The following is a 27,750-nucleotide window of genomic DNA, read 5'->3' as shown; positions in this document are numbered from 1 at the left end:
GGCCTCCCATGTAGCCGACTGCAGTTCAAGTCCCGGACCCGGTGGCTTAAACTCATGCCAGGTGTGTGTGTGTGCTTGCCTAAGATCCCGAGAGGAGGATGGAGGAGAAGGGATTGCGGCGTGGTCATCCTCCCTGGGGAGTAATTTCTCGCTTTCTGTCTCTCTGTCTTTCTGGTGAGTGCACGTGCCCTATAGCAAAAACCTCTCCAAAAAAATAAAATTAAAATAAAATAAAATAAAATAAAATAAAATTAAATTAAATTAAATTAAAAGAACACAGTTCACAAAAGAAGAAATGCAAAAGACCAATAAATGTGTTTTTAAAATGTAGGCAAGGAAGCAGAAATTAATGGAGAAAGTACAATTTCTGAAGTACAGTTAAAAGAAGATGAGAGGTAATGTTTTATATATATATATATATGACACATGTGTTCACCAGAGACAGAGAGACAGAAAACAAGAAATTACCCACCCCGGGGTGGGGATGGCCATACTGCAATCCCTTCTCCTCCTTTCTCCTCTTGGGATTTTGTGCACACACGCACATGTGCCAGGTGTGAATTTTAAGCTGCCTGGTTCGGGACTCAAACCATGATTGACTGCATGGGAGTCCAGTGACGTAACCATTACACCATCTGCTGGTCCTGAAGGGTGATATTTTATTTAGTGAACAATTAACTCAATGTCTGGCACACAACAGATGCTCAGTAAATTTTCATTGCACCAATAAGCAGCAGTGAAGAACACAGTGACCTCTGAAGGAGAAGAAGCATTCCAGATGGAGGAGGACAGAAAAGTAGAAATCAAAATGATTTTAACAAAGGAAAGGGCAAGTTCCTAGTTCATCAGTAAAATTAGAAATGATGTTGCCAGGAGAAAAATGTCTTGGGGCCAACAGGTGGCGTGGTGGTCGAGCCACTGGACTCCCACATGGCAGACCCGTTTGGGTCCTGGGCCTGAAGGCTTGCTCTTTCACTTTCCTTCTTTCTCCCTCTCTCTCTCTCTCAGGTGAGTGCATGTGTCCCATAGCAAAATTATAATGATAATCATGATCATTAATAAAATGTAATAGATAATCATTGTTTTTTGAAAAGTTTGTCTCCAATCCCAAACATCTCCAGTGAGAACACAGGTAGGAAAATCTTTGAGATGCAGTTTGGGTTCGAACCATTTTCCACAGTGCCCTTCGCTTAGACCTGCGCTGCTCATTCCTCTGTCTACTCAGCAGTGCCTAGCAATGACTTCTCCCTCTTCTGGCCACGCGTTTGCTACGAAATCTGACCCCACTGAGCACAAGCCGTGTGACTACACGTGCATAGGATCAGGATGAACCTGAAATCTGATTTGCCCTGCGTGCCTCACACTTGTTCTTTGAATCAACAATTCCACCTAAATTCACATTTCTATTTTTAAAAATCGCTTTCTGAAGCCCCTGTTATTTGGGTTAACAGCCTGATGTCCACGGGGCATGTTTGTCTTCCACGCTATTCCCTTGGTGGACAATAAATCCTAAGGAATCATCCCTTTCTTCCCCCATGACTAGCTGAAATACTATCACATTATCATAGTTGTGAACATGTCTTCTGGCAGTTAAATTATTCTATCAATCCATTTGTGCCGCAAATGTCACAATCCTTAAAATGAGTTCTCTACTCGCTTTGGGCAAAGGAATGTTCTAACTGCTTTCTGGGATGAATAATGTAACAGTTAAATGTTTTCAAGAGAAGTCCCCAAAAGAACCCCCTCAAAGAGTAGTTTATTACAGGGCAGGGAATCATATGACACCAGGCCAAAGGTGGCTCTGAAAAGAATGAGGTTTGAGCGGTGCGTATCTGAAGACGCTTTCAAAAAAACAGAGGACCCAGCCCCGATGGCATGTGCGGTAGCCCTGTCTGCAGTGCTGGCGGCCACCTGACCATGTGGCCAACAATAAATGTGGATCCCAAGTCAGCCTGAAATTTGCAGGGTGTGCACCCAAGGTCCTGACTAGGAGGGCTAACTGGACAGCTGCAGGAAGGGGTTGCAGCACGAAGAGACCCTGTCGAGGGTAACTAGCTCATACTCTCTTAATTCTGTCTCTCGAGAAGGAAATAAAATTTCAAAAAATAAAAAATGGCAGGAGGAAGGGAAGAAATGGAGGATGAGAATAGAAGGAATGGGGCCAGCAGGTGGCACAGTGGTTAAGGTGCTGGACTCCCACATGACCGACTGTGGCTCCAGTCCTGGACCAGGTGGCTTGAAAAATCACACCAGGGGTGTGTGCATGTGTGCCCAAAATCCTGAGAGGAGGATGAAGGAGAAAAGGTTGTGGCAAATCACCTCTGGCGGGGGGAAGGGGGTAATTTCTCACTTTCCCTCTCACTGTCTCTCTCACCTATGAGCGCATGCTCCCTATGGAAAAAATAAATAAAAAATAAAATAAAAAGGAAGGAAGGAAGGGAGTGAAAAAGAAAGAATGGAGATCCAAAGAGAAGGAAAGATGGGAGAAGAAGAGCAAAAAATAAATAAATAAATAAATAAATAAAAAGTTTATTTTCTACAGGGAACTTCAGCTCCCTAGAGCTATTTTCATGCCAAACATGAGGGTGTTTGCCAAACATTTCTAGGAACTTCTAGATAATGCAGCATACTTAGTGGTACAGTAGTAACACAGGACATCCATGAGTGTGTGGGGAAGAGGTGCACACTGTGGAGAGCCATGTATTACGATATTGTAAATATCACATTTATTTCAAGTCTTACGTGATCTGTCCCCTAGCATGCCTGAGCCAGCTTCATCCTCGTTCCGACATCAGATGTGTAAGTGAACTGTGCAAGCTGAGAGCCCCACCAACCCTGTGTAGGTCTTCGGCTTTCAGACTAGAGTTCTTGAAGCCCTTGAGTCCTGCAAAAGAAGCTTAAAGGCTGCTTGGGAGAAGGCAGTTGCTGACCAGGGAGGGCTAGACCACCCCAGGTTGGATGGAGCAGCTCAGCCATTCCCGTTCTGTACACCGACTCCGTCTCTCTAGGCAAGTGTACATGCCTCTCCTCTGTAGCAAGAAATTCAAAAAGGCAGGTAGATTTGCTTATGCTTTATTTGGAAGGCCATCATATACATGCATCGTTTTAATAATCCCTCAAATTGTCTTAGAACCAGATCTTCCCACTCGTGTGGAAGAGAAGGCACTTTTCATTAGTTAGAAGCCCTGCACTGTGGTAACATTCTGCTTAATTGGACTATTTCTTCTTAGTCTGGGGGAGGGCAATTTAGTTTAAGAGAGAACATAATTATATCTGCTTGCTTTTACGAAGTAGTTTCATGATTTGAAAGTTAAGAAGCCCTGGAATTGGGACACCTTCTTGAGATAAGTAAATCACATGTTTTTTTCCCCCCCCTTAAATGAGGATAAAATAAGAAAGAATGACAGCATTTACTTCTTCGAGTATTAATTCAACCAGCTCAGTGTTTGTGAAGAGGGAAAGGGCTTGAGAAAGCATAAAATCCAAAGCTTAATGCCCTTGTGCTTCAGTATCTCTCAGGGAAATGACATTTTTTTAAATCATTATTTTACTTAATTTTATTCATTGTATGTATGTATGTATGTATATATTGAAGTTGACCAGAGAGAGAAGGAAAGTGAGAAAGCAAACTTCCAGGTCCAGGAACTACCGTCAGCCTTGTGGGAGTCCAGCCTCCTTAACCACCACACCACCTGCTGGTCCTGGGAAATGAAATTTTAAGAATCGTTCAGGAGCTCATGCATTCTGACTCCCATGAGGCCTCAGTTTTGGTTACATCTTAGTGAAGAAAACGACTGTGATTTGTAGTAATACATAATTGAAAGAATCCTTATTTGTCACATCCAGTTTTCTGCGCTTAGATCAAATGACAGTAATTTCTTTTTTACTTGTAAATCATTTTAGATGCTGAAGAATCTAGAAACATTCCCTAGTTCTCAGAAGTCACCTGGTAAATAGTTTATCTGTACTACAAATTATTCCATCATCTTTTGTCTATCTTTTAATGAGAGAGGAGTCATAACCCTAAAAATATCAAATACAAAAAAAAAACACCCTTAACTTATTTATTTTAGAGATTTTTGTTATAGGGCACATGCGTCACTAGAGAGATAGAGAGACAGAAAGCAAGAAATCGCCCCCCACAGGGTATGGGCACACCTCCTCCTCCATTCTCCTCTTGGGATTTTGAGCACGCATGCACATGCACCCAGTGTGAGTTTTTGTTTGTTTGTTTGTTTGTTTTGAGAGGTCTTTGCTATAGGGCACGTGCACTCGCCAGAAAGACAGAGAGAGACATAGAGACAGAAAGCAAGAAATCACCCCCCCAGGGAGGATGGCCACACCGCGATTCCTTCTCCTCCATTCTCCTCTCGGGATCTTGAGCACGCACACACAAGCGCCCGGCATGAGTTTAAGCCACCGGGTCCAGGACTCAAACTGCGGTCAACTACATGGGAGTCTAGTGACATAGCCATTACACTAACTGCTGGTCCCATCAGCCAGTGTGTGTTTTAAGCCTTTGGATCTGGGACTCGAAGTACAGTCGATTATGTGGGAGTCCAGTGACATAACCATTACACCATCTGCTGGTCCCAACACCCTTAACTTTAGGAAAAAATTGTAGCACATGCCTTCTGGTAAACTTGTATTTTTAAATTGACTTTCAGTATATAAAAGTAAATATCTCTTTCAGAGTCACCCACAGATGACATGAAAGATGAGTGTGGAGGGTCCAGCAGGTGGCGTGTTGGTTAAAATTGCTTTCCAGACAGATGGAGCCCATTCATGTCTGCCATGCAGTGTTTGAGACAGACTCTGGCCGTAGGACAGCATGCTCATAACACCGTACTCTTTTCCCCTCAGTTATTTCTAGGAAGAAAAATCTGATTGAAGTCTACAGGACACATTTACCCAACAAATCAATGGCATAAAAAATGAGAAGGAAGTGCCAACAGGTGGCATAGTGGTTAAGACACTGGACTCCCACGTGGCTGATCATGGTTTGAGTCCTGGACTTGGTGGTTTGAAACTCCCACCAGGCACATGTGCATGCGTGCTCAAGATCCCAGGAGGAGAATGGAGGAGAAGAGATTGCAACATGGCCATCCTCCAGAGGGGTGATTTCTTGTTTTCTGCCTCTCTGTCTCTCTCTGTCTCTCTTTGTCCCTCCAGCGAGTGCACACACCCCATAACAAAAATCTCTCAAAAAGAAAAAAAAATCCAGCAAATAAAGGGTGTGAAGTAGGATAGAAGAAGCATGATTGGAAAAATTGCTGCAACTGGTAAATGAGGGTTTATTGTACTGTTCTACTTTTGTGTACTTTAAAAAATGTAGCATAATACAAATAATTTTCTCCCTCTTTTTAAGGTTTTGCCATAGAGCATGTGCACTCAAAAAAGAAAAACAAAGTGAGAAATCACCTCCCGCGAGAATGGCCACACCCCAACCCCTTCTCCTTCATTCTCCTGGGATTTTGGTCGTGTGCACACACACACACCTAGCATGAATTTCAAGCCAGCACAAGGACTCAAACCATGGTCAGCCATGTGTAAGTTAAGCACCTCAACCATTGGGCCACCTGCTGGTCCCATATAATACAAAACTTGTAAAGTTTTGTTTTGTTTTGTTTTGTTTTGTTTTGTTTTGTTTTGTTTTTACCATGATTGAACCTTTAAGAACATGTATTTGACAGGCTATACAGATAAGGGTCTTCAAAAAGCCTATTAAAAATGTGTATCATGGAGGCCAGCAGGTGGGATGGTGGTTAAGGCACTGGGCTTCTGCATGGCTGACTGTGGTTCAAGTCCCAAACCTATTGGCTTGAAAATCATACGTGGCGTGTGTGTGTGTGTGTGTGTGTGTGTGTGTGTGTACCCAAAATCTGGTGGAGAGAATGGAGGAGAAGGGACTGTGGCATGGCCATCCCCCCAGGGAAGGGGGTGATTTCTCACTTTCTCTCTTGGGCAGTTGCTGAGCTTCTGTAGTTTTCATTTTCTCATCTGCCAAAAGAACTAGCAAACTTGGGAACCAGCAGTTAGCGTAATGGCTATGTCGCTGGACGCCCACGTAGTCGACCGCGGTTCGTGTCCCGGACCCGGTGGCTTAAAACTCACGCTGGGCGCGTGTGTGTGCGTGCCCAAGATCCCGAGAGGAGAATGGAGGAGAAGGGATTGCGGCATGACCATCCCCCCTGGGGGGGGATTTCTCGCTTTCTGTCTCTATGTCTCTCTCTGTCTGGCGAGCGCACGCGCCCTACAGTGAAAATCTCTCCAAATAAATAAAGAAAGAAAGAACTAGCAAACTATTTCTACTCAGCTCCCCGCGTGGATGTGAGGAGTCAGGGATCAGCCGGCAGGGGGAGTGCTGCGTCCTCTCCCTCCACCCTGGAGGACCTGAGGGCCATGATTCTCAAGCCCAGGCATCCTCAATTTTGAAAGCCCATGTAATTAGCTTGCACACTTTACAGCTCGGAGAAGCAGCAGCATGGAGCACCTCTAACTGCAAACGTCGGGGGGCTCGCTCTCGCTGCCTCCATGAACACCACCCTTGGTACCATTTTCTATTATTTTTGCTGATTGCAGACACGGCTGTGAGCAATCAAATATGGTAGGTGACTGAAAGTCACGATTATCCCTTCTTTGGCAAAATAGCATTAAAACCAACTAAGACGGAATCTAGAAATGTTTAAGTCCCTGGAGCCTGTCACAAATTCACTAGAAGCCTCATTTACGGGAAAATGCAGCTCCTCCTGCGATCAGCTGGCAGCAGCAATGCATCTGCGTGTGCCTCAGTCACTCACCCCAAAGTGGAGCTGCATGCAGGTCCTTGAGGCCAAGATAAGCACCGTGCTTTTATTCAGCCCTGGACTCACTGCGTTGTAGATAGGTTCTTTGGCCTAGCCCTGGACGCTGGGCAACCCGAGGTCAGGAATCTTGCCCCGGTCATCTTGCGTGGCTGTCTCAGTTCAAGCTGCTGTAACAAAATACCATAGAGAATTGGCTTATAAACAACAGAAATGGATTTCTCACCATTTTTAAGGCTGGGAAGTTCAGAGTCAGGCACTCGTAGGTCAGTATCTGGTAAGGACTTATTTCCTCACAGACAGCACCTTCTTGCTGTGCCCTCGGATGGCAGAAGGGGTGAAGGAGTTTTCCAGGGTCTCGTTTACAAGGGCACTGATTTCATTCATGAGAGGGGGTCCACCCCATGACCTAAGGTCCTGCCTCCTATTACCATTACCTGGTGGGTAAGGATCTCAACATAGGAATTTGGGGTTTGGGCAGTACACAACTATTCAGACCATAGCTGTGACCCAACCATGTAGTGCAGGGCCTTGAACTTGGTAGCTGCTCAATAAATGATTGTTGTTATCTTATGACTGGGAGCAAACTGATGGCAACTTCTGTTGCTACGCTTTCCAAGAGTAAAATAACTAAATCACTCTGGGACTGGAGAGGAAAATGCAGGAGGAAATTCTCTTATGGTTACTTATAACACACACACCTTATTGTTTCTGAACCTATCCCCTTTTCATTGACTTTATCCAGTTTTTAGAACATTATTGAGTTTTAATTGGCCCCAGGCTAATGTTTTTCTTTTCCCCCATGCATTGCCTCAGCTCCCTGCTTTTAGTAACTTGAGGAGCAATGCTTTCTGGTCTTCCAGCTTTGGGGCAAGGCAGTCCAGCTTCCATTTCATCTTAGTGGGGAAACCTTTGCAAGCTTTCTTTGTTTTTTTTGGAGAGGTTTTTGCTATGGGGCACGTGCATTCGCCAGAAAGACAGAGAGACAAAAAGCGAGAAATAACCCCCCCAAGGGGGACAGCCACGCCGCAATCCCTTCTCCTCCGTCCTCCTCTCTGGATCTTGGGTACGCACGCACGCACGCAAGCCCGGTGTGAGTTTAAGCCACCAGGTCCGGGACTGGAACCACGGTCAGCTACATGGGAGTCCAGCGACATAGCCATTACGCTAACTGCTGATCCCTCTTTGTAAGCTTTCTTAGTTCCAGAAATTCACTGAGGCAGTGGAAGTGACCCCAACTTCCATAGATTAACAGTAACTGATTACTCAATACCTTGGTCACTCCTCGGTGTTCTTCTGGACTGGGTAGAAAAAGACATTGCTCTCAGTTCACTTGCTAAACTCAATACTCTCAAGTCATTAAACTTCATTCTCCACTATTCCATGCACCTCATTTCAACTTGAGATTGGGGATAAAAATGAAAAATACTAACAGGAGGCCATACAACCAAGTATTTCTTTTTTTTTTCTTTTTAAAAATTATTTTATTTCCTTTATTAATACTATTATTACTCTTTCAAGTTTGCTATAGGGCATGTGTACTCACCAAAGAGAGAAAGGGAAGGAGAGAAAGAAGGGAAATGAGAAAGCAAACTACCAGGCCCAGGACTTGAACCACAGTCACGCATGTGGGAGTCCAGCACCTTAACCACCGCACCACCTGCTGGCCCCTCTTTTTGTTTTCAACCAAGTATTTATGTAACAAAGGTATCTAATCAATAAGAACCTTCACTGCCAAGAGTTGCCGAGGGGCTTTAATTTGGAAAACAAGAGTTCCCCGAGAAGAAATGATGGTCCGGTTTTCTCTCTTATTGGTCAGGGCCCTTACTAACTCTTGGTGGAATTATTCCCCACCCCTGTCTTTCCTTACTAAATCATCCCGTCCATTCCACTCCCTCCCATTCAGCTAAAAATCTAAACGCAGTATGTCCCTCTACTCTCTCAGTTCATTCTCTTAATTTCCTTTCCAAATGCAGCTTCTTGTGTGCTGAGAAAGGAAAATTGAATTTAGTTAGAAAACTAATAGTAACACAGCATGCAAATCTGGGTGTCTGGTAAAGTGGTCCCTTGGCTTGACCTGAAGAGAACAGGACGTCATTTTTCCCAGAAGCCCACACATTTCGAGGTCTGATCTGACCGCATCCCAGGGTACACTGGGAAGTGGTCACTGGCTGAGCTGCAACAAGGAAAGGTATTAGCTTGGGGTCTTCTCAGGAGGGAGCATTATGGGTGAGTCCTTGCAGTCCCAACAGTGGGACCCAGCTTAGAAAACTGAACTTGAAAACAAAGAGAAAAATAGAAGGTTTGATTTGAATAAGAAACGGACCCCAGGGAGCATGCTCAGAGCTGAGTGTCAATAGCGTATGCTTTCAGCGTGACTCCCATACCAGCCCTCTCAGCAAATCAGCCTGCTCATGGTTACTGCCTCAGTGTGTGGGAGGAACCCATGTGGCATCAGTGAGGGTGGGCTGGTCCCAGTTTGCCCATAGTGACCACTCCTGAGTGCACCTGCTGTTCTCTCGTCTCCGTATGTTTCTCCCAGAGACACCCACTGTCCTACAGTATGCATTCTTGGCATGGGTAGAAAGGTCAAGAAGGTGGACATTATAAACCATGAGAGGCCAAAGCAAGAATATTTTATCAAACCGTAATAGCCAGTACTCTGTTGTCACTCCAAAAATATGACATCTGTGTTTGAAGAATTTTGTTAAAAGATGGGAAAATCTTAAGTGAGTTTTTTAAGCTTCTTAGCTTCAGCTACATAATCTCCCAGAACCCTAAGTCTGAGATCTTCCCCCCGCCTTGCAGCTCCACAACGCTGTGCACTTCCTCCAGCACCACACCTACCACGCAGAACTGTAATCATCTCTCTCTCCCACTCCATGGGGCCACGGGCCAGAACCCACAGTCCTAGCCCCCAGTAAGTGTCTGTAGAATGGATGAATTCTGATGAGTTTGTATAAGTCTTTTGTCAGGCCAGTGCGTCTCTCTCTGTACAAGAACAAGGTCTGAGTATGGTTTGTTCAGACTGTAGACTGTGTAAGGACATCAAGCAGAGGGAATAGGGGAGGTGAAATCCAGGCCACGCTCTTGTCACCAGGCCGATTTTTGCAGGTTCTGTTCCCAGAGGAAGAGGGGCCTTTGTCTGATTTGCACAATAGCACCGTGTCGGCTTTTCAACAGCTGAGCTCTGAACAACACGGTTTTCAAAAGAAGGTGGGAAATCTCCCTCTCGTTCCTCAAAATGCTAGGACTGAGTGGTTTGATGAAATGGTGTCTTTAGGTCCTTTCCCAACCACCGAAGCTCACGTACAGTAAAGACCTCTCTCACTCTGCTCTACTCTGATCCTTGTCTCCTGCAGGGTTTGGGATGACCACTCCAGCGACCCTAGGAGGAAAAATCTTTCTGATCTTTTATGGCCTCATTGGGTGTGCCAGCACCATCTTGTTCTTCAACCTCTTCCTGGAGCGTCTGATCACTGTCATCGCCTACATCATGAAATCATGCCACCAGCGGCAGCTGCGGAGACGAGGGGCCCTGGCCCAGGAAAGCCTGAAGACCCCGGGGAAGGCCGAGGTGGACAGCCTGGCTGGCTGGAAGCCCTCAGTGTACAACGTCATGCTGATCCTGTGCTTGGCCTCCGTCCTCATCTCCTGCTGTGCCTCGGCCATGTACACTTCCTGCGAAGGGTGGGGCTACTTCGACTCGCTCTACTTCTGCTTCGTGACTTTCAGCACCATTGGCTTTGGGGATCTGGTCAGCAGCCAGAACGCCCAGTACGGGGGCCAAGGCCTGTACCGCTTCGCCAACTTCGTCTTCATCTTCATGGGTGTTTGCTGCATCTATTCCTTGTTCAACGTCATCTCCATCCTCATCAAACAGTCTGTGAACTGGATCCTGCAGAAGGTGGGCAGCAGCTGCTGTCAACAATGCCAAAGAAGACTCTTGCAGTCTCGGAGGAATGTGGTGATGCCGGGCAATGTCCGCAACCAGCGTGATGTCTCCATAGAAACAGATGGGGTGGTGGAGAGTGACACGGATGGGCGACGTCTCTCGGGAGAGATGATCTCCATGAAGGACTTCCTGGCAGCCAACAAGGTCTCACTGGCCATCCTCCAAAAGCAGCTATCTGAAACTGCCAATGGCTGCCCCCACTCTGCCAACGTGCTGTCGCGAGACAGTGAATTCTCAGGGGGCGTGGGGGCCTTGGCTGTCATGAACAACAGGTTGGCAGAGACGAGTAGGGACAGGAAGAAGTGAGGCATGGGTGCTGGGCATGGAGGCCCAGGCCAGAGTGCAGGGTGAAGGACGGTCATACACAGGCTGAGCCCAGCTCTGCACCTGGTTGGTTCCTTCTGGACACTGTTCCCATTAGCTTCTCAAGCCCGACTTTGGAAATGTGATCTCGGCGCCAACCAGCAGCCACTGTCCAGGGCTAGGGGAATCTGAGGCCTCAATGCCTTTCCCCTTACCTTAATTGTTTCCATCGAAATTCAGCTTTTTAAAAAGGAATCACAAGAGCAGCATGAACCATTGCCTTATTTCTCTCCTCTTCTTGGTTCTGAGTTTCCACCACCCAAAGGGTATAGGTTTTATTTAAGCCCTGATTTCCCGAGACTCCATTCCTCATTGGGAAATGAAAATCCTAATTTTTCCCTGGAACTCTGAATGGCTGAATTCAGAAAAGGGAAAAAGGTGTTTGAGAATGTGGCTGGGCTTTATTTTACTGAGTTTCCTTTAGAGCAGATTTGTTGGAGGTACTGTGGATGGGGGAAATAGCCATTCTAGTCTTTTTTTTTTTTAACCTCTTTTTTTTTTTTAAGAGAGAGATTTTTGCTATAGGGCATGTGTGCTCACCAGAGAGACAGAAAGTGAGAAATCACCCCCCATGAGGGATGGCCACACCACAATCCCTTCTCCAGTCTTCTCTCAGGATTTTGGGCACACATGCACACACACCCAGTGTGTTTGAAGCTGCCAGGTCCTGGACTCAAACCGCAATCGACTATGTGAAAGACCAGCAACATAACCATTATGCCATCTGCTGGTTCCCCGTTCTACTCTTTATACCTGCTTTTCTGGCTTTGTTTGGCTTTTTCCCTTTCTTTTGATTTTTAAGATCTTACTGCCTGGTTAAGATGTCTATGGGACATCAATAATACAACTAACTTTAGCTTCAGACTTTTAAACTGCAGCAAGGGGTGGGGATGGAGGAGGGAAGAGTCTCGTTTTTGTAACTAAACACATAGCTCACATGGACCATTTCATTTTTATTGGGACTTGGGGTCCACTGCAAAGATAATGACTATTTATTAGAACTGAAATTTAATAAATTCTCATTTTATTAACTAAGATTCCACGAGTGCTCATTATGGACAGTGGAAGGAAAGCACCTCATTAAACAGGAATATATTTCACTCAGAGAAAAAAGAAATGGCAAATTGCCCTTTAGGGATATGAACATCCTCTTGAATTCTTGACTGAAGAAATCATGATATTTGACTTTTCTGGCCTAATCCATTTCAGTCTATCTCATGGCAATGTAACGCATGTAGTTATATAACATCCCAAACAGCTAAAACACTCACACTGGGAACCAGGTTACTTGACCTTCATATTTGCAGAAGAGTATATTTAAGGGGGGATAAAAACAGATGTAACTGTTGTTTTCATAAAAGTGGTGAACACATAGCACTTTCAGAAATGGAAGAGGGGCTGGCCGGTGGCATGGTGATTAAGGGTGCTGGACTCCCATATGGCCAACCATGGTTCAAGTCCCAGACCTGACAACTTGCTTTCTCACTCTCCCTGCCCCCAGACTTTCTCTGTCTGTCCCTCTATGGTCAAATTAAAAATAAATAAATAAATAAATTTAAATAAAATAATTCTTAAAAAAAAAAGAATGAATGGAGAGATGGACCCCATAAAAAAAGATAAAGCCAAAAATCTATGCCTAGTTTCCCAGTCAACAGAGAACATCAGAACTGAGAGAACCCCAAGAACCACCTCATTCAGTATTCTTGTTTTTGACATGAGGTCACAGAGGTATAGGGATTGCTTCTTGTCTTAGGTCTTAGGGATGGGTGGTATACACATAGCCAAGAAATAAACCAGGTACCCAGATGGCAAAGTCCATATTTGTTTTAGTCCATTCTCCAGTTGCTAAATGGGAATAGCCAAATTATATTAAAATATTTTTTAAGTTTTGAAGTGCTTTAAAGATGTCATACCATTGTCTTCTTACTTCATATAGTTTCTGAGGAGAAGTCTGTTGTAGTTCTTATCTGGTTCCGGTGATACAACGTTCCTTTTCTTCTCTGGCTGTCTTCAAGATTTTCTCTTTGTCTTTTGTTCTCTGCCATTTGATTGTGATATGTCCACTTGTATGTGGTGTGTGTGTGTGTGTGTGTGTGTGTGTGTATGTGTGTGTAACACCAGAGTAATAATTGCTGCAGGCAAAATCTACTTATGATGCCAAAATGTAATGTAAAAATTCAAGCAGAAACAAACTGTTTGCAGTCCCAAAGAATCTTTATAAAAATATTTGGTAATTACAAAGAGAAAAAATAACTTTTCAGTGGAAAATTCTGGCAGACACTGGTTAATCAAGTGGTCAAAGTTATCATCAGAAGTACATATCAATATCACATGCCACATGATATGACACACTGAGAAGAGCACAGTGTCTCCATGGAATCCTTGACAACAACACATACCTTCATCAGAAAACATCAGATAAACCCAAATTGAAGCACGTTCTACAAAATAACTAATACTCTTCAGAAGTCTCTTCAAGATCAGGGACCAGCAGTTAGTGTAATGCCATGTCGCTGGACTCCCAGTCAACCGCGGTTTGAGTCCCGGACCCGGTGGCTTAAACTCATGCCAGGTGCGTGTGCGTGCGTGCCCAAGATCACAAGAGGAGAATGGAGGAGAAGGGATTGCGACATGGCCATCCCCCCTGGGGTGTGATGTCTCGCTTTCTATCTCTCTGTCTTTCTTTGTCTTTATGGTGAGCACACGCACCCCATAGCAAAAAGCTCTCCCAAAAAAAAAGAAAAAAAAAGAACTGGAATAAAGGCCAATGAATTTTTTTAGTCTAATTAACAATATTGTCTCAGGATTAAATTCTTAATTTTGATCATGGTTCTATGGTCCATAAGATGCTAACAGAAGAATTCAGATAAAGTGTATATGGGGACTCTGTGCTATTTTTACAACTCGACTATAAGTCTAAAATGGTCTCAAAGTGAACATTTAGGCGAAAAAAAAAAACAAACCAGGACTCTTTCAAGGTTGCGCAGCTAGTCACACCTCTACTTGGACCATGCCTTTACACCAGTTCTTATGCCCCAGGCAGTTCTTGGCCATGGTAGCGGTTCTGAGAGTGAGGTCCCCAGGCCAGGAGCAACAGCAACAAACCTGGGACTTATTACAAATGCAGAATCTCAAGCCCCGTGCCCAACTTAAGGTAAGGCCAGGAACCTGTATTTTAGCACAACCTAGGGGCAATTCTGATGTGGTCAAGTCTGGGAACCACTTACCTAAAGCACTGAGAATCTAACCAAAAAAAATGTATACCTAAATAAAGGTAAATGTAAAAAACAAAAGCAATATATCCACCATTTGAAAATAGATCCCAGTGTCATTACTAGCTGTGAGCCACCCTTTCCACCATTTAGAACTTATTCCTCCCTGTAGCCTGCCTGCCTACCACCAACTCTATGGAAATAACCTGGGGGCTAGCAAGTGGCATGCTGGTTAAGGCACTGAATTCTGACATGGCCCACTACGGCTCGAACCCCAGACCTGGTGGCTTCTAAATAACATCGGGCGTGTGTGTGCGCGTGCCCAAAATCCCAAGAGGAGAATGGAGAAGGGATTATGGCATGGCCATCTCCCAGGGATGATTTCTCACTTTCCCTCTGTCTCTCTCTTTCTCCAGCAAGGGCGCATGCCCGATGGCAAAAACAAAACAATCTGGCTTATTTCAAACTACAGGGCCTCTTCCTCTGTACCCTAAACCATGTTCTCCTCTACTCATATATAACCTTGTAATGATTTATTTACTGTTTTCTCGGACCTGTCTAAATATTCTTTTTAATAACTCAGGGATTTGTTTTTGACTCCCTAAGCTCCTTGAAGGTTATAACTGGGTTTTCTTCTCTTCCACTGAAATGTGATAGAAGTAGTCAATAATAATCTTTTACTTAACCTAGGAAGACAGAATCTTGGGAATCCAGACTAGGGTTTTAGAAGCTGTGCTTGTTCCCCTTCTCAGATAGGATTGTACTTCAAAACAGACCTGTGTGGAGATGGGAAAAAATAAGGAATTTTTTTCAATGAAGAATATACTCCTGGGACCAGCAGTTAATGTAATGGCTGTGTCGCTGAACTCCCATGTAACCAACCATGGTTCAAGTCCCGGACCCGGTGGCTTAAACTCATGCCAGGCATGTGTGCGTGCATGCACAAGATCCCGAGAGGAGGATGGAGGAGAAGGGATTGCAGCGTGACTATCCCCTCTGGGGGGTGACTTCTCTCTTTCTATCTCTCTGTCTCTCTCTGTCTTTCTGGTAAGCACATGTGCCCTATAGCAAAAAAAAAAAAAAGAGAGAGAGAGAGAGAAAAGGATATACTCCTGAGCATAAGCTATAAAGGGAAGAGAAACCTACTCCCGGTTCCTAGCCTGCATCTTCATTGCAGGGGAGGAAAAAGCTTTTCCTCTACTCTCTCATGTTCAAAGACTGGGCCCTGCTGATTAAACTGACAAAAGACATATTAAGAGCAGAAAGGGGATACAACTTGTATTTGAATCATTAATATTTTTAGATGGCATGGAGGGGATCTTCATAGAAAAAAGATGAAAAAAAAAAAAAAAGGAAACCTACAGAGGCAGTAAAGCCTGAGGGTTTACTTACCATTTTAACAAAGAGCAATGATTTGAGGAGATGTGACAAGACAAAAGAAGAGAGGTTTGGGCTTCTAAGGGTGGTAAATTGTGGGAGGGTAAATGCATGGGTAACTAATGGGAGAAAGAGTTATTCCTATCAGGTTTGTTTCTATAGGTTCAAGTTGGTGCCATCTTCAGTGATGAATGTCAGCTCTTCTTCCTGGTGGGGTTGAGCGAGCACCTCTACCAGAGGAAATTCATGCTCTGCCTTTAGACAGAGAGGGGGAGGGTAAGAAAGCTTTTCCTACATTTCTTGATTGACTTTAGCTCAAAATCATATGCTAAAGTGACATATTTTGGGGTGACATTTTGCATTTTTTTAAAGTATATTTCATACGAGAGAGGGAGAGAAGGAAAGAGAGAGGAACAGGAGCTACTGACAGGGCCTTTCCATGTGTAATCCTCCCCCCAGCCTTCCAGCTACAGAATCAGAGGTGTGCCCCCAGGGGAGTCCAGCATGTTCCCATCAACCTGGGATCCCAATATGGGGCCTTCCCACATGGCTGTCGTACCCCTCAGTGATGCCCTACCGAATGCATCATGACTTTCCTGACAACCCACTGTGGCTGGGCCTGGGATGGCATGTTCCTACCCTCGTCACCAGCAGGCTGTGCCACTGTCACCAGATCCCAGTGCCTCCAGGAAAGCAGCCTCTTTTCTGTGTCCAGAGCCATTTCTGATCACCTCGCATAGCCCAGACACCCAGATAACTACTCTGGAAACCGTGCTCTTCAACAATAGTTGAAGGTAATGACTTAGTATCCTGGGTTTATGTAGAAAGTGGTGTTATTTTTGCTAATAAAACTTTTTAAAGAATTTTATTTTATTGTTATTATTATTTTAACTTGACCAGAGAAGGAGAGAAAGAGAAAGTGAGAAAGCAAGCACCAAGACCAGGACCTGAACCACGGTCAGTCATGTGGGAGTCCAGTACCTTAACCACCATGTCACCTGCCAGCCCCAAGAAATTAAAAAAAAAAAAAAAATAGGAGCAAGGCTGGGGCCTCTTCCCGCAGTCCGGATTTATTTTCCACTAAACCTTCTTCTTCACCCAAGGCCGTTCCTACCCCAGTGACTACAATCCCACCCCAGAGAGACCAGCCCAGAGGAGCTCGTCTGATCTGCTTACAGCCCACGGAAATTGCTTGGGGGGTTTCAGCAATAGTTCCTTAGCTGCCCATCATAGGACCCTGGGGGCCTCTGTTTTCTGGAGAGGGTGAGGAAGCGGAAGTCTTGAGTGGCCCCATCTTAGGCTTAAAGCCTGCCCAAAGCAGGTTAATTTTCTAGAACCCAAGAAGCAGAGCACATTACTGACCCTCACTTTTCCACTGGGAGCTTCTACCAGGCACAGACATCTGACTGCAATGGATTGTGAGCTCAGCAGCTCCCTGATCACATTCATCTGCGAGCGCTCAGCGTGTGCTAAAGTGGGACCCTTAATTGAACAGCCTATTAAATACTCCCTCGGTATCGACTGGTGATGTCATTCAAGAGAGGGCATTATGGCTCACACGCACACCATGAATGCAGAGTTGGTGGGAAGGAGGGTTAAGGTAATTATTTTAATTCCCCTTTTCTTGAGAAAGAAAATGAATTTTTAATCATATTATTGGTGAAAAGTAGCATCCGTCTCTAAGTCTAAATGAAAGGTTCCAGAATATCTGAACTGTATTTCTTCTCCTTTTTCTTCTCCACCAGGAGGGCTTTCTAGAAGATTCATTTCCACCCTGGTGCTAGTCAACACTCCCTTCCCCACATCTGCATGCTCAGCTCCAACTCTGGGGTGCAACTTGATTGGGAGGTGTTTGAAGTGAGTGCTCAGAGAGGGTTTCTTGATGCAAGGTCTTCAGAGTCAGGACCCCACCCATGTCTTTCTGAGTGAGAATCCCTGTAGGAGTCTAGGAGTCTGCACTTCCAGAGAACTTGCAGAGGGGTTCTAGAGGAGCTGCAGGACCGCCTCATCAGGCGGCATCGGCCTGGTGCAGGTCCTGCTCTCGATCCGGCTGCTCTCCCCTCTGGTAAAGGTTTCAGTCCGGGCCTGGTTCCCTCTGCCAGGGTCACCACTGGGATGCTAGCCCAGGAGCCTGTTCCAGCAGCACCCGATTCTCAGATGCTGTGCCCGCCCCTGGTGTCATTGACTTTCACCAGGTTGGAAGCTGTCCACACGGTCACCACTGAACGAGAAACCAGGAGGGCTGGATGGAGTCGGGGGTGCAGGGATAAGCTGAAAAGAATAGACTGGACTCTGAGGTGGAAGCCTGAGGTGGCTGGGAGGGCACAGCTCCTCTGTAGGAAGAGGATGATTGGGGTGATATCTCTCTGTCTCTCTCCAGTGAGCACATGAGCTCTATGGCAAAAAAAAACTTTTAAAAAGGAGCTATCTGGAGCCGGCAGGTGGCATGGTAGTTAAGAGCACTGGACTCTCACATGGCCAATACTGGTTCAAGTCCTGGACCTGGCAGCTTGCTTTCTCACTTTTCCTCCATCTCTCTCTCATCAAATTAAAATAAATTGTTAAGTAAGATAATTCTTTAAAAAAAAAAAAGTTACTTAAAAAGAAAAAAAAAAAAAGAGCTAGCACACAGGCTTGGCCTGGGCACTTTTTTGATGGTTTATGCCCTTTAATACCTGCTAGGTACCAGGTGCTGGGATGGCGCGGGGAGTACTTGTAAGCAGTCGTCCAGGGCACTGGAGTGTCCCAAGAGAGGCAGGTATCGAATACATGGCCACCACATGAATATGGAGCTTTAAACTCTAACCACTGCCAGGTCAGTGCTGAGCTGAGCGACAGGCAGGACTCTGAGGCTGTCCCACTGGCCCACCCCCTGAATAGAGAGGGCTGGGCCTCTTCAGGGTCTGCACAAGCTGGACCAGGTTCCCAGGGCCTAGGGAGGGACACACCTAAGAGGACCTGATGGTGCAGTCAGAAGCTCAAGAGTGGGGACCAGCAGATGGTGTAATGGTTACGTCACTAGACTCCCATGTAATCCACTGTGGTTTGAGTCCTGGACTCAGTGACAAAACTCACAGCTAGTGTGTGTGCGTGCGTGCCCAAGATCCCGAGAGGAGAATGGAGGAGAAGGGATTGCGGCGTGGCCATCCCCCTTGGGGGGTGATTTCTCGCTTTCTGTCTCTCTGTCTCTCTCTGCCTCTCTGGTGAGTACATGCACCCTATAGGAAAAATGTCCCCAAAACAAAAAATCCTCAAGAGTGCCCCACCCCAGGTTACTCAGATGGCCCGTAATTCCCAGCCAAGAAACGGGCCCAGCCTCAGGTCATCTTGAGCTGAAGGGCAGACGTAGGACAGGCTTTGGAGTCAAGCGGGAAAGTGGCCGCTACTTTCTGAGCTTCAGCTTCTCCATCTGCAAGGATGGGCCGGGCACCTCTGCCCCTCAGCTCTGGGAGCTCACGAGACTACCTGAGTGGAGGCTGGCACAGAGCTTCACCCCTGGTGCTGCCCTTCTAGCAGCCAAGGCGGGCCTGCCCCTCACCTCCATGGCTGACGAGATATTTGGGTGCCAAGTGCTAACAGACATCTCTGCCTCTTTTTTTTTGGAGAGGTTTTTGCTATAGGGCATGTGCACTCACCAGAAAGGCAGAGAGAGACAGAGAGACAGAGAGACAGAAAGCGAGAAATCACCCCCCCCCAGGGGGGATGGCCATGCCACAATCCTTTCTCCTCCATTCTCCTCTCAGGATCTTGGGCACGCACGCACACGCACCCGGCGTGAGTTTAAATCACTGGGCCCGAACTGTGGTCGACTACATGAGAGTTCAGTGACATAGCCATTACGCTTGCTAACTGCTGGTCCCAACACAGACATCTTGAGATGCTTCAGAGAGTCCCTGGGGCTAGGTGGGCCCCTCTGCTTCCAAGGACCCTTCTAGAAGGCCTGCTAGTTGGCTGATCCCCTGCAGGCAGGCCCATCCATAGCTGGCCCCAAGTCCTCAAGTGTCTTGAAAACGATCAGGGGGTAACAGGTGCCGTTGCAGGCAGAGTGGCAGGATGCTGGGGACAAGGCAGGTGGTGGCAGTAGGACAGCCTTCCCCAAACATGGCACCCCCAGTACCAGAGCTCAACTCCTCCCAGGGTCTTGAGGACAGGACGAACCCCACATGAAGGGCCAGGGAAAGGGGCACTGCCTGTCTTGGCTTCCCTAGGGGTTTAAGGAGCATTCCTCCCCCCACACCAGGGACCCCCATGTGCACACTTGCAACTGCAGCCGAAGCATGCCATCTTTTCAGAGAACCTGAGAGCTCCCTCTGTTGCTTCCCAGAGAGACATGGTGACAGGAAGCCTGGTGGGGGCTGTCAGGCGTGGACTGACTCTACCCCAAGTACCCAGGTGGCTGCACAAGGTGGCTTGGGACTTTCCAGATCAGGGCCACTTGTCCATGGGGCACAGCAGGCAGTCCTAGGAGGGGCCATCAGAATGCTTTAGCCCTCTTAAATCAGTAGCAAACATGAATCTAATCCTCTCGGAGTTACCTGAGTCTTTAATGCAGTCATAAAATCTAATTCTTAATATATTTTATGGAGAAAAGAGACCACAAAAATGATCCCATGGCTCTGCACCGATGCAGGTGACTGAAGTTTCGCCCTCAGTGATCCCTGATTGAATGCAGGCTGTGGAAGACCTGAGGGCTCTGGGTTCCCTTGGGGTGAATGTGTGTCAACCAATGTCTCCAGTAAGAGCGGAAAGAAATCACCAGAGAGCCCGAGGTGCCCACGGGGCAGGGGGCAGTGTGGAAGGGAGCAAGGACGGGTTGAAGACAGAGTCCGCAGTGTTGCTAAGGGCTGGACTTGACCCTGAGAACGCTGGTTCTCTTTGCTCCCCGGGACTGAATGTTCACTCAATGTGAATCGAATTAGCACTAAATGCAGAAACGAAGGACAAGTGGACAAACAGCTTAAATTAGCTTAAAAACAGAAATGAGATGTCATAAACAAATGGGCTAACAGGTTAAGTTAGTTTAACATCAAAGTGAAATGAAGTGTGCAGAGCCCCAACCTCCGGAGAAAGAGGCCAGATGTCGATGATGGACTAGAGCGCCTTCTTCAGGGACTCATCGTCAAGGAGAAAGATATGGGAGTGAGCCAATCATCACAGACTCTTAGCTCAGTAGAGGGACAGCAGAAATGCAGAAGGAGAAAGACGACGCCTCAGAGAGTCAGGGATGACTGACTTTTTGAAGATGTTACATTTAGACTGGGTCTTGAGGGATGTGTAGGAGTTCACCAGATGAAGGATCCATGTGAGGTGGCGAAAGAACATGGGCTTTGGAGTTAAGCAGACCAAGGTTCTAGTCCCAGTTCTGTTCTTTACTATCCCTGTGGCCAGAGCCTCTCTGAGATTCAGTTTCCTTATCTATAAGATATCTACTCCAAGGAGTTCTTGGGAGGACCCAAAGCAAGAATGTAATACAGCACCTGGGTGCTGGCTGCCACCTGGGAGGGTTGGGAAGTGGAAGCCGCCCCAGAAGGTGTGCCTGAAGCTGAGCGTGTGTACAAGGGTGTGCCGGAAGCATGAATCACAGGAAGGCTGGGCAGGGGGTGTGTTGGGAGCAGCTGGGGTCCACAGAACCTGGGTTTGACTTCCTCCCAGTCCTTGGCTTACTAGCTGTGCTGTGTGACCCTGGGCTAGTTATGTAGCCTCTCTGGCATGATGTCACAGGACTAACAACAGCACAGACCCCGGGGGCTCCTGTGACAACGCGGGGAGTTACAGCGTCCCAGGACATTGGGAGGTGGCCTGGGACTCCGAGGGGCTTTAAGCAGAGCCTCAGTTTCCTTGTCTGTCAAGGTAGTGTGACTACGCATCTCTCAGGGCTCTGGGGAACTTGGCAAGACCAAGCAGGGACACGGCTCTGGGCAGTGCCTGGCACTTGGTAAGTGCTCAATAAAATGGCAACTGTAAATTACTTTCATTTCTGTAATAATTAGCACCGCATTCCTTCACTCATCATGAGTGTGTGCGTGTGTGTGTGAGAGAGAGAGAGAGAGAGAGAGCGCCCTGCAGGGGAAGTACGTTTCAAGCCAAAACCCGTGCTCACACACCCTCTCCCTCCTTGTGCGATGGAGCTACCAGAGGGCCTCGCTTCTGCAGGTGGGACCAGCTGGTGGGTTCCGGTGGTGGGGGGGGGGCTGCTGGGCCCCAGGGTGAAAGCGAAGCGGCCCACCAGTCCCACAGATGGAGTGATCACAGGTGCTGCCCTGAACACCTCGTGCATCCTGAGTACAACCACCTGCCGTTCACAGGTGCTGAAGCAGAAGCCGGAGCGCCTGGGAACTGCCTAAGGTCCCGCTCTCCCGGTGCAGCAGGGACCCAGATCCAGCCCCGCCCCAGGTCTAACTTCCTGAGCCTCTCTAGGTTGTGCAGAAAAGCTTGCACCATGAATAGCGGCCGGCGGAGGACCCAGCCTGCTCCAGGACGTTCGTGGAGGACATGGAGGCCCGCTGGGAAACGGCCTTCTTTCGCACCCAAGCCTCAGCGTGGGAACGTCTCGAAGACCGGCAAAGACGTGCCCAGTGTCCACACCCCGAGGTCTAATCCATGCGCGGCTCTCACTCCTCCATCTGCTCCTCTGTCTCCATGGAGCTGCTAAGGGGCTCAGAGGTATGGAGAACCACCACGTGGCAGTTGCGCCAGATCCTTCTGTGTCTTAGTTCACCTAAAACTCAAACAACCCGAAAAGGAACACAATTTTTTAAATTATGTGTTTAATTGTATTTATTATCATCATTATTATTCATTCGCTACAGGGCACATGCGCTCACCAGACAGAGAGAGAGAGAGTGAGAAAGCAAGCCGGCAGGTTCAGAACCTACAGTCGACCACGTGAGAGTCCGGCACCTTAGCCACAATGCCACCTGCTGGCCCAGGAACATTATTCCCATTTTACAGGTGAAAATCTGAGACGGAGAGCTGTCTAGGACCACACAGCCATTAGGTACCATTCTTGTGACCATCTCCTCAACCCCCAAATCCTGCAAAGGCTCAAGGGAACGCCCTCGCTGTGTGTCATAGCTCCAGGTGACTGCAGTGTCCTTTGTGGACTTTGATATAAAAGAGGAAGCCCGGGACCAGCAGGTGGCATGGTGGTTAGGGGCACTGGACTCCCACATGGCCGACAGTGGTTCGAGTCCCTGACCTGGCGGCTTGCTTTCTTACTTTCCCCCTCCCTCTCTCACGCTGTCTCTCTCTGGTCAAAATTTAAATAGATAAATAAATAAAAATAAAAGGAAGCCCTGGGGTTGCTTTCCTGCAGTAACACTGGCAGTTGGCGCCGAGCCGACTTAGCTCCGGGTGCACCGCTGGGGCCCGGCTGATCCAGGCTGGGCTCAGTGCAGGTGGCTCGACACCAGGGGTCTCTCACCCTCCTGAATCAGCAAGTTGCCGGAACATTCTGTCATGGCATGCCAGAGGCACCTGAAGGCAGGTGGGAACACAAAGCTTAAGCACACCCTCCCTTCCAGCTCATCGGTTGACCATCCCAAGTCACACGGCCACCCAGCAGCAAGGGCAGGGAAATAGCCACCCACGGAAGGGTGACTGCAAAGTCACATGGAGAAGAGTGGAGATCTGGGGCCATGCTCTCTCCCTCCTCTCTGTGCCTGGAAGTACTGGTGACATAAACGAAGCTCAGGGATGTCCCGAGGTCTCTGCACGGGACAGCAGAATTGCTGACTTCACACCTCCCCTTGTTAAGATGGGCTCGAGTTGCTTTTGCCTAAACGCCCTTCAGTGTAGTGCGGGAAAATGCCAGCAATATATATATAATATATATATATATATTACTTCATTGTCTCTCATAATAACGTTAATGATAATAGAATTCACAGTTGTCTGGGTCTGAGCCTGCAAGGCATTCATTAGCTCCCCAGTGCTCACGAGGCCCTATGAGGCGTGCAGAGGAGGGGCTGGCTCCCGATGACATGTGATTAGTAACAGCCACGCAACAGTGCCCGCGCTTCTGCAGTGCTGCATCCCAGCACGGACGGCTACAGCGACTCCTCTGCTCTGGAGCACACCGCTGCTCATGGCTAGACTCTGGAGCCAGCTGCTCTGGAATCTCGGGAAGTCCGCTGCTCAGCTCTGTGGCCTTGGGCAGCTTTCTTAACCTCTCTGTACAGATGCTGTTAGACTGGCAATGGGGTTACAACCCGAAAAACCCATCATAAATTGAAAATACCCTCGACTGAAAATGCATTTAAAAGGGCAATCCAGTGGGGGGCAGCAGATGGTGTAGCCGTTACATAGCTGGACTCCCATATGGCCAACCACAGCTCGAGTCCCGAACCGGTGGCAAGAAATTCACACTAGAGGGAACCAGCAGTTAGTGTAATGGCCATGTCACTGGACTCCCACGTAGTCGACTGCAGTTCACGTCCCAGACCCGGTGGCTTAGAACTCACGCCAGGCGCGTGTGCGTGTGTGCCCAAGATCCCGAGAGGAGAATGGAGTAGAAGGGATTGCGGCATGACCATCCCCCCGGGGGGTGATTTCTCGCTTTCTGTCTCTATGTCTCTCTCTGTCTGTCTGGCGAGCGCACGCGCCCTATAGCAAAAACCTCTCCAAAAAAAAAAAAAGAAAAAGAAACTCACACTGGATGCATGTCCCTGCATGTCCAAGACCCCAGAATGAGAATGAATGATGACATGGCCATCCCCTGGGGGATGATTTCTAACTTTTCCTCTCACTCAGCCCCCTGCAAGCTCATGTACCCTAAGGCAAAAACCTCTTTTAAAAATAAATAAATAGAAACAGGCAACCTGGTAGCTCAGTGGTTAAGAGCTGCGCACGGGGAGCCTGATCCCACACGGCCACCCCTAGTCTGGATCCGGGCGCCAGTGACTGGAAAGCCACACCAGGTGTGTGCGCGTGCCTGTGTGCCCCAAATCTTGATGAACGGAGACACAGAAGAAAAGCATTGCAGTGTGGCAGTGCGACCATGCCTGTGGGGAGCGTGCTCTCTCTCCCCTCTCTCTCTCGTGCATGCATCCTCTGGCAATTAAAAAGCACATACTACAACTAACCTACCTCGCACCCTATCTTAGCCTCTCCTACCTGCTCAGAACACCAACATTAGCCAGCAGGTAGGCAAAATCACTGAACACAAAGTCTATCTCATACTAAAGTGTTGAGTATCTTATGTAATATTGAATGCTGAACTGAAAAACAGTCCCTTCGGGACCAGCAGTTAGCGTAATGGCTATGTCACTGGACTCCCATGTAATCAACTGTGGTTCAAGTCCTGGACCCGGTGGCTTAAACACACTGGGTGCATGTGTGTGCGTGCCCAAGATCCTGAGAGGAGAATGGAGGAGAAGGGATTGCGGTGTAGCCATCCCCCCGGGGGGTGATTTCTCGCTTTCTGTCTCTCTGTCTCTCTGGCGAGCGCACGTGTCCTATAGCAAAAACCTCTCCAAAAACAAAACAAAACAAAACACAATCCCTTCTTTGGGTGCTCAAAGTACAGTTTCTACTGTACCTGCCCCATTGTAAATCCAACCCTCGTAAGTCAGAGACCATCTCTGGTGGTTTCCTAAAGCTGTTATTGCACAAAATAGCACAATCTGGGTGGCTTAACACAATAGAAGTGCACTCTCCCACAGTGCTGCAGGCTGTTTTCCTTTCTTAGGGACACCGGTCTTGCTGGCCTGAGGGCCTGCTCCTCCCCTGCAGGAGCCCATCTTACTCACTGAACTTTGACATCCGCAAAGACCTCTCCCCAGTTAAGTCCACATTTTGAAGTTTGCAAACATGGAAGGGCCATTGTCCAACCCAGCACACTCCCCAGGCCTTATAGATACATATTTTATCCTTTTCCATCTATAAAATAGTATCATTCGTAGGTTCTGCATTGCAGGATTGTGGGGACGGTTGGCTACGACGTGGCTGGAAAGCTCTTAGCTCTTAGCACAGAGCTTGGCATATTGCAAGTGCTCATCAAATAAACGCTGTCATCACCACTGTCACCATCGTGGTCCCCACTTTACGGTTGAGGAAGCGAGGTCCACAGAAGCAATGTTAGCTGTCGCTTCCTAAATGGGAGCACCAGGGTTTCTTGTTCCTGAGCCAACGTGCTCTGTAAACAGCTGGAGCTCAATTAATGCCCCAGGAACAACCTGAAATCCAGCCCCGAAGCCCTGAGACAAAGCTGGAACCTGGAGGCCTAAAACCCAAAGCTCTGGCCATCAGAGTTCTTCACCTCCATCCTGGCTTCCTGGCTCACCACTGCCTGTGTGTATGTGTGAGTGCATGCATGTGCATGGGTGTGCTTGTGTGCTCCTTCATGAGCGTGCGTGCATGTGCGTGTTTTAGACAGGATCTCACTGTGTCACAATCTTTCTGACTGAGCTCCCACGTCACTGGGATTGCAGGTTAGTTCACAGAGCGGGTCAAGAATCAAACTCGGGCCTCCCATAGTGGCCTCCGTGTGCTGGCAGCGTTCAGGGCACACCACCGCAGTTGGGCCTTGCAAGTGTTTGAAACCAGCTCTTCATTCCACTGCTCTCTGCCTGGGGACGAGGCTGGCACACCTGGGTAACATCGTCGTTAATACTGCAAATTGGATCGCTGAAGAATTAGCCGATCAGCTGGCGGCTGGCAGCTGCCTGGCTGGAATCCTTCCCAGCTGTGTTCCAGCTGTTAAAAGTGCCACAGGGACCTGCTGCTCGCTGCTGTTCCCCAGGGAGTGTGCACTGTCGACAAGGCTTTGCTACGACAGACAAAGCCATGTTTTGATGTGTGGTGAACAGTCCTGTTAATGGATTAACAAATTAGGTGTACCTAATCCCACCTCATAGGCTGTCCTAGGAATGCAGCTGATCTCTGCTGGGAGTGGGGCACCCTGAGGGAACACACAAGCACGCTCGGGTGGCTCTGATAGACAGGGGTCAGTGCAGCAGGGTCGATTCTGAGAGGGCAAAGACAGGAAAGCGGAGCCGGGAGTTGACTACCGAGGGCATGCGGGATTAGGAGTGCTGAAGCAGTTCTAGAGCTCGGCTGCAGCAATGGCTGCATGACTGTATACTGCTACGAAACTCTTCCAGCTGCATACTGAACATGGATGGGTTTTCGTGGTACACAAATTATACTCTCTGAAGCTGTCTTTTTTTTTTTTAAGGCAAAATATTAGAATATTCTTAAGTAGAAGAGACTATCCAAATAGCCAGTGAGCTCATGAAAAGGCGCTGAGCATCGTTAGTCGTCCGGGGAAATGCAAGTTATAACCACAGGGAGATACTGCTACGTCCCTGCTAGCACGGCTCAGACGGAACACCAGAAAATACCAAGGGAGGGAGAAGATGGAGAGCAAACAGAACTGCACGCCACTGGTAAGAGTGTAAAAGTGTCCAGCTACTCTGGAAAGTAATATCCAAGTTATGGCCTAGCATTTCCACCCAAGAGACGTGAGTGCATGCATCCACGAAAACGCACGTACGAGAATGCGAAGGGAGGTCTTATTTTACTTTTTTTTTTTTTTTTTTTTTTGCTGTACGGTACATGAACTCACCTAAGAGAGACAGAAAGTGAGAAAGTTCTCTGCCCCCTAAGGGTTGATCACACGGCAATCCCTTCTCCTCTATTCTCCTTTCGAGATTTCGGCCACACACACATAGGCACCGGGCATATTTTTCAAATCGCCAGGTCTGGGACTTGAACTATGCAGCCAGCCATGCGGGACCCAGCCATCTTAACCAGCATACCACCTGACTGGCGTGAGGTTTTATTTTAAAAATAATTATTTAACAAAAAGAGACGGAGCAATGGCTTCCACTGGAAAAAGAAGCAGGTTCTCTAAGGGATGTGGATCTTTAGGGGAACAAACAGGAGGTAGGACAGCCCGTGACTGATTATGAGGTTTTTCCCGTCGACTGCGTGGCCGTGAACCACCCTGGACATTTATGGTGGCTTTACTCCTGGTCTCACTTCTGGGAGGCGGCCCAGGAGAGGGAAAAGGGACCTTCTGGTGGCTTTGCTTCTCAGA

At 47.6% G+C, this 27,750-nt stretch overlaps 1 protein-coding gene across 1 annotated transcript in view; it reads left to right on the top strand.

Annotated features, from left to right (window-relative positions):
- The window catches only part of KCNK13 (potassium two pore domain channel subfamily K member 13), a 110,008-nt gene extending 98,355 nt beyond the window's left edge, over positions 1-11,653 (top strand). Inside the window, exon 2 of the mRNA XM_006158000.3 lies at positions 10,166-11,653. Within this exon, the coding sequence (XP_006158062.1) occupies positions 10,166-11,064 (899 nt within the window). The 3' untranslated portion in view covers positions 11,065-11,653. The remainder of the gene's footprint in view (positions 1-10,165) is intronic.
- The last annotated feature ends 16,097 nt before the right edge of the window (positions 11,654-27,750 follow it).

The sequence above is a fragment of the Tupaia chinensis genome, unplaced genomic scaffold (genome assembly GCF_000334495.1).
Source record: "Tupaia chinensis unplaced genomic scaffold, TupChi_1.0 Scaffold000568_1, whole genome shotgun sequence".
Lineage (NCBI taxonomy): Eukaryota > Metazoa > Chordata > Mammalia > Scandentia > Tupaiidae > Tupaia > Tupaia belangeri.
Note: the sequence above shows the minus strand (reverse complement) of the source record. Positions and strands in the feature narration are given on the sequence as shown.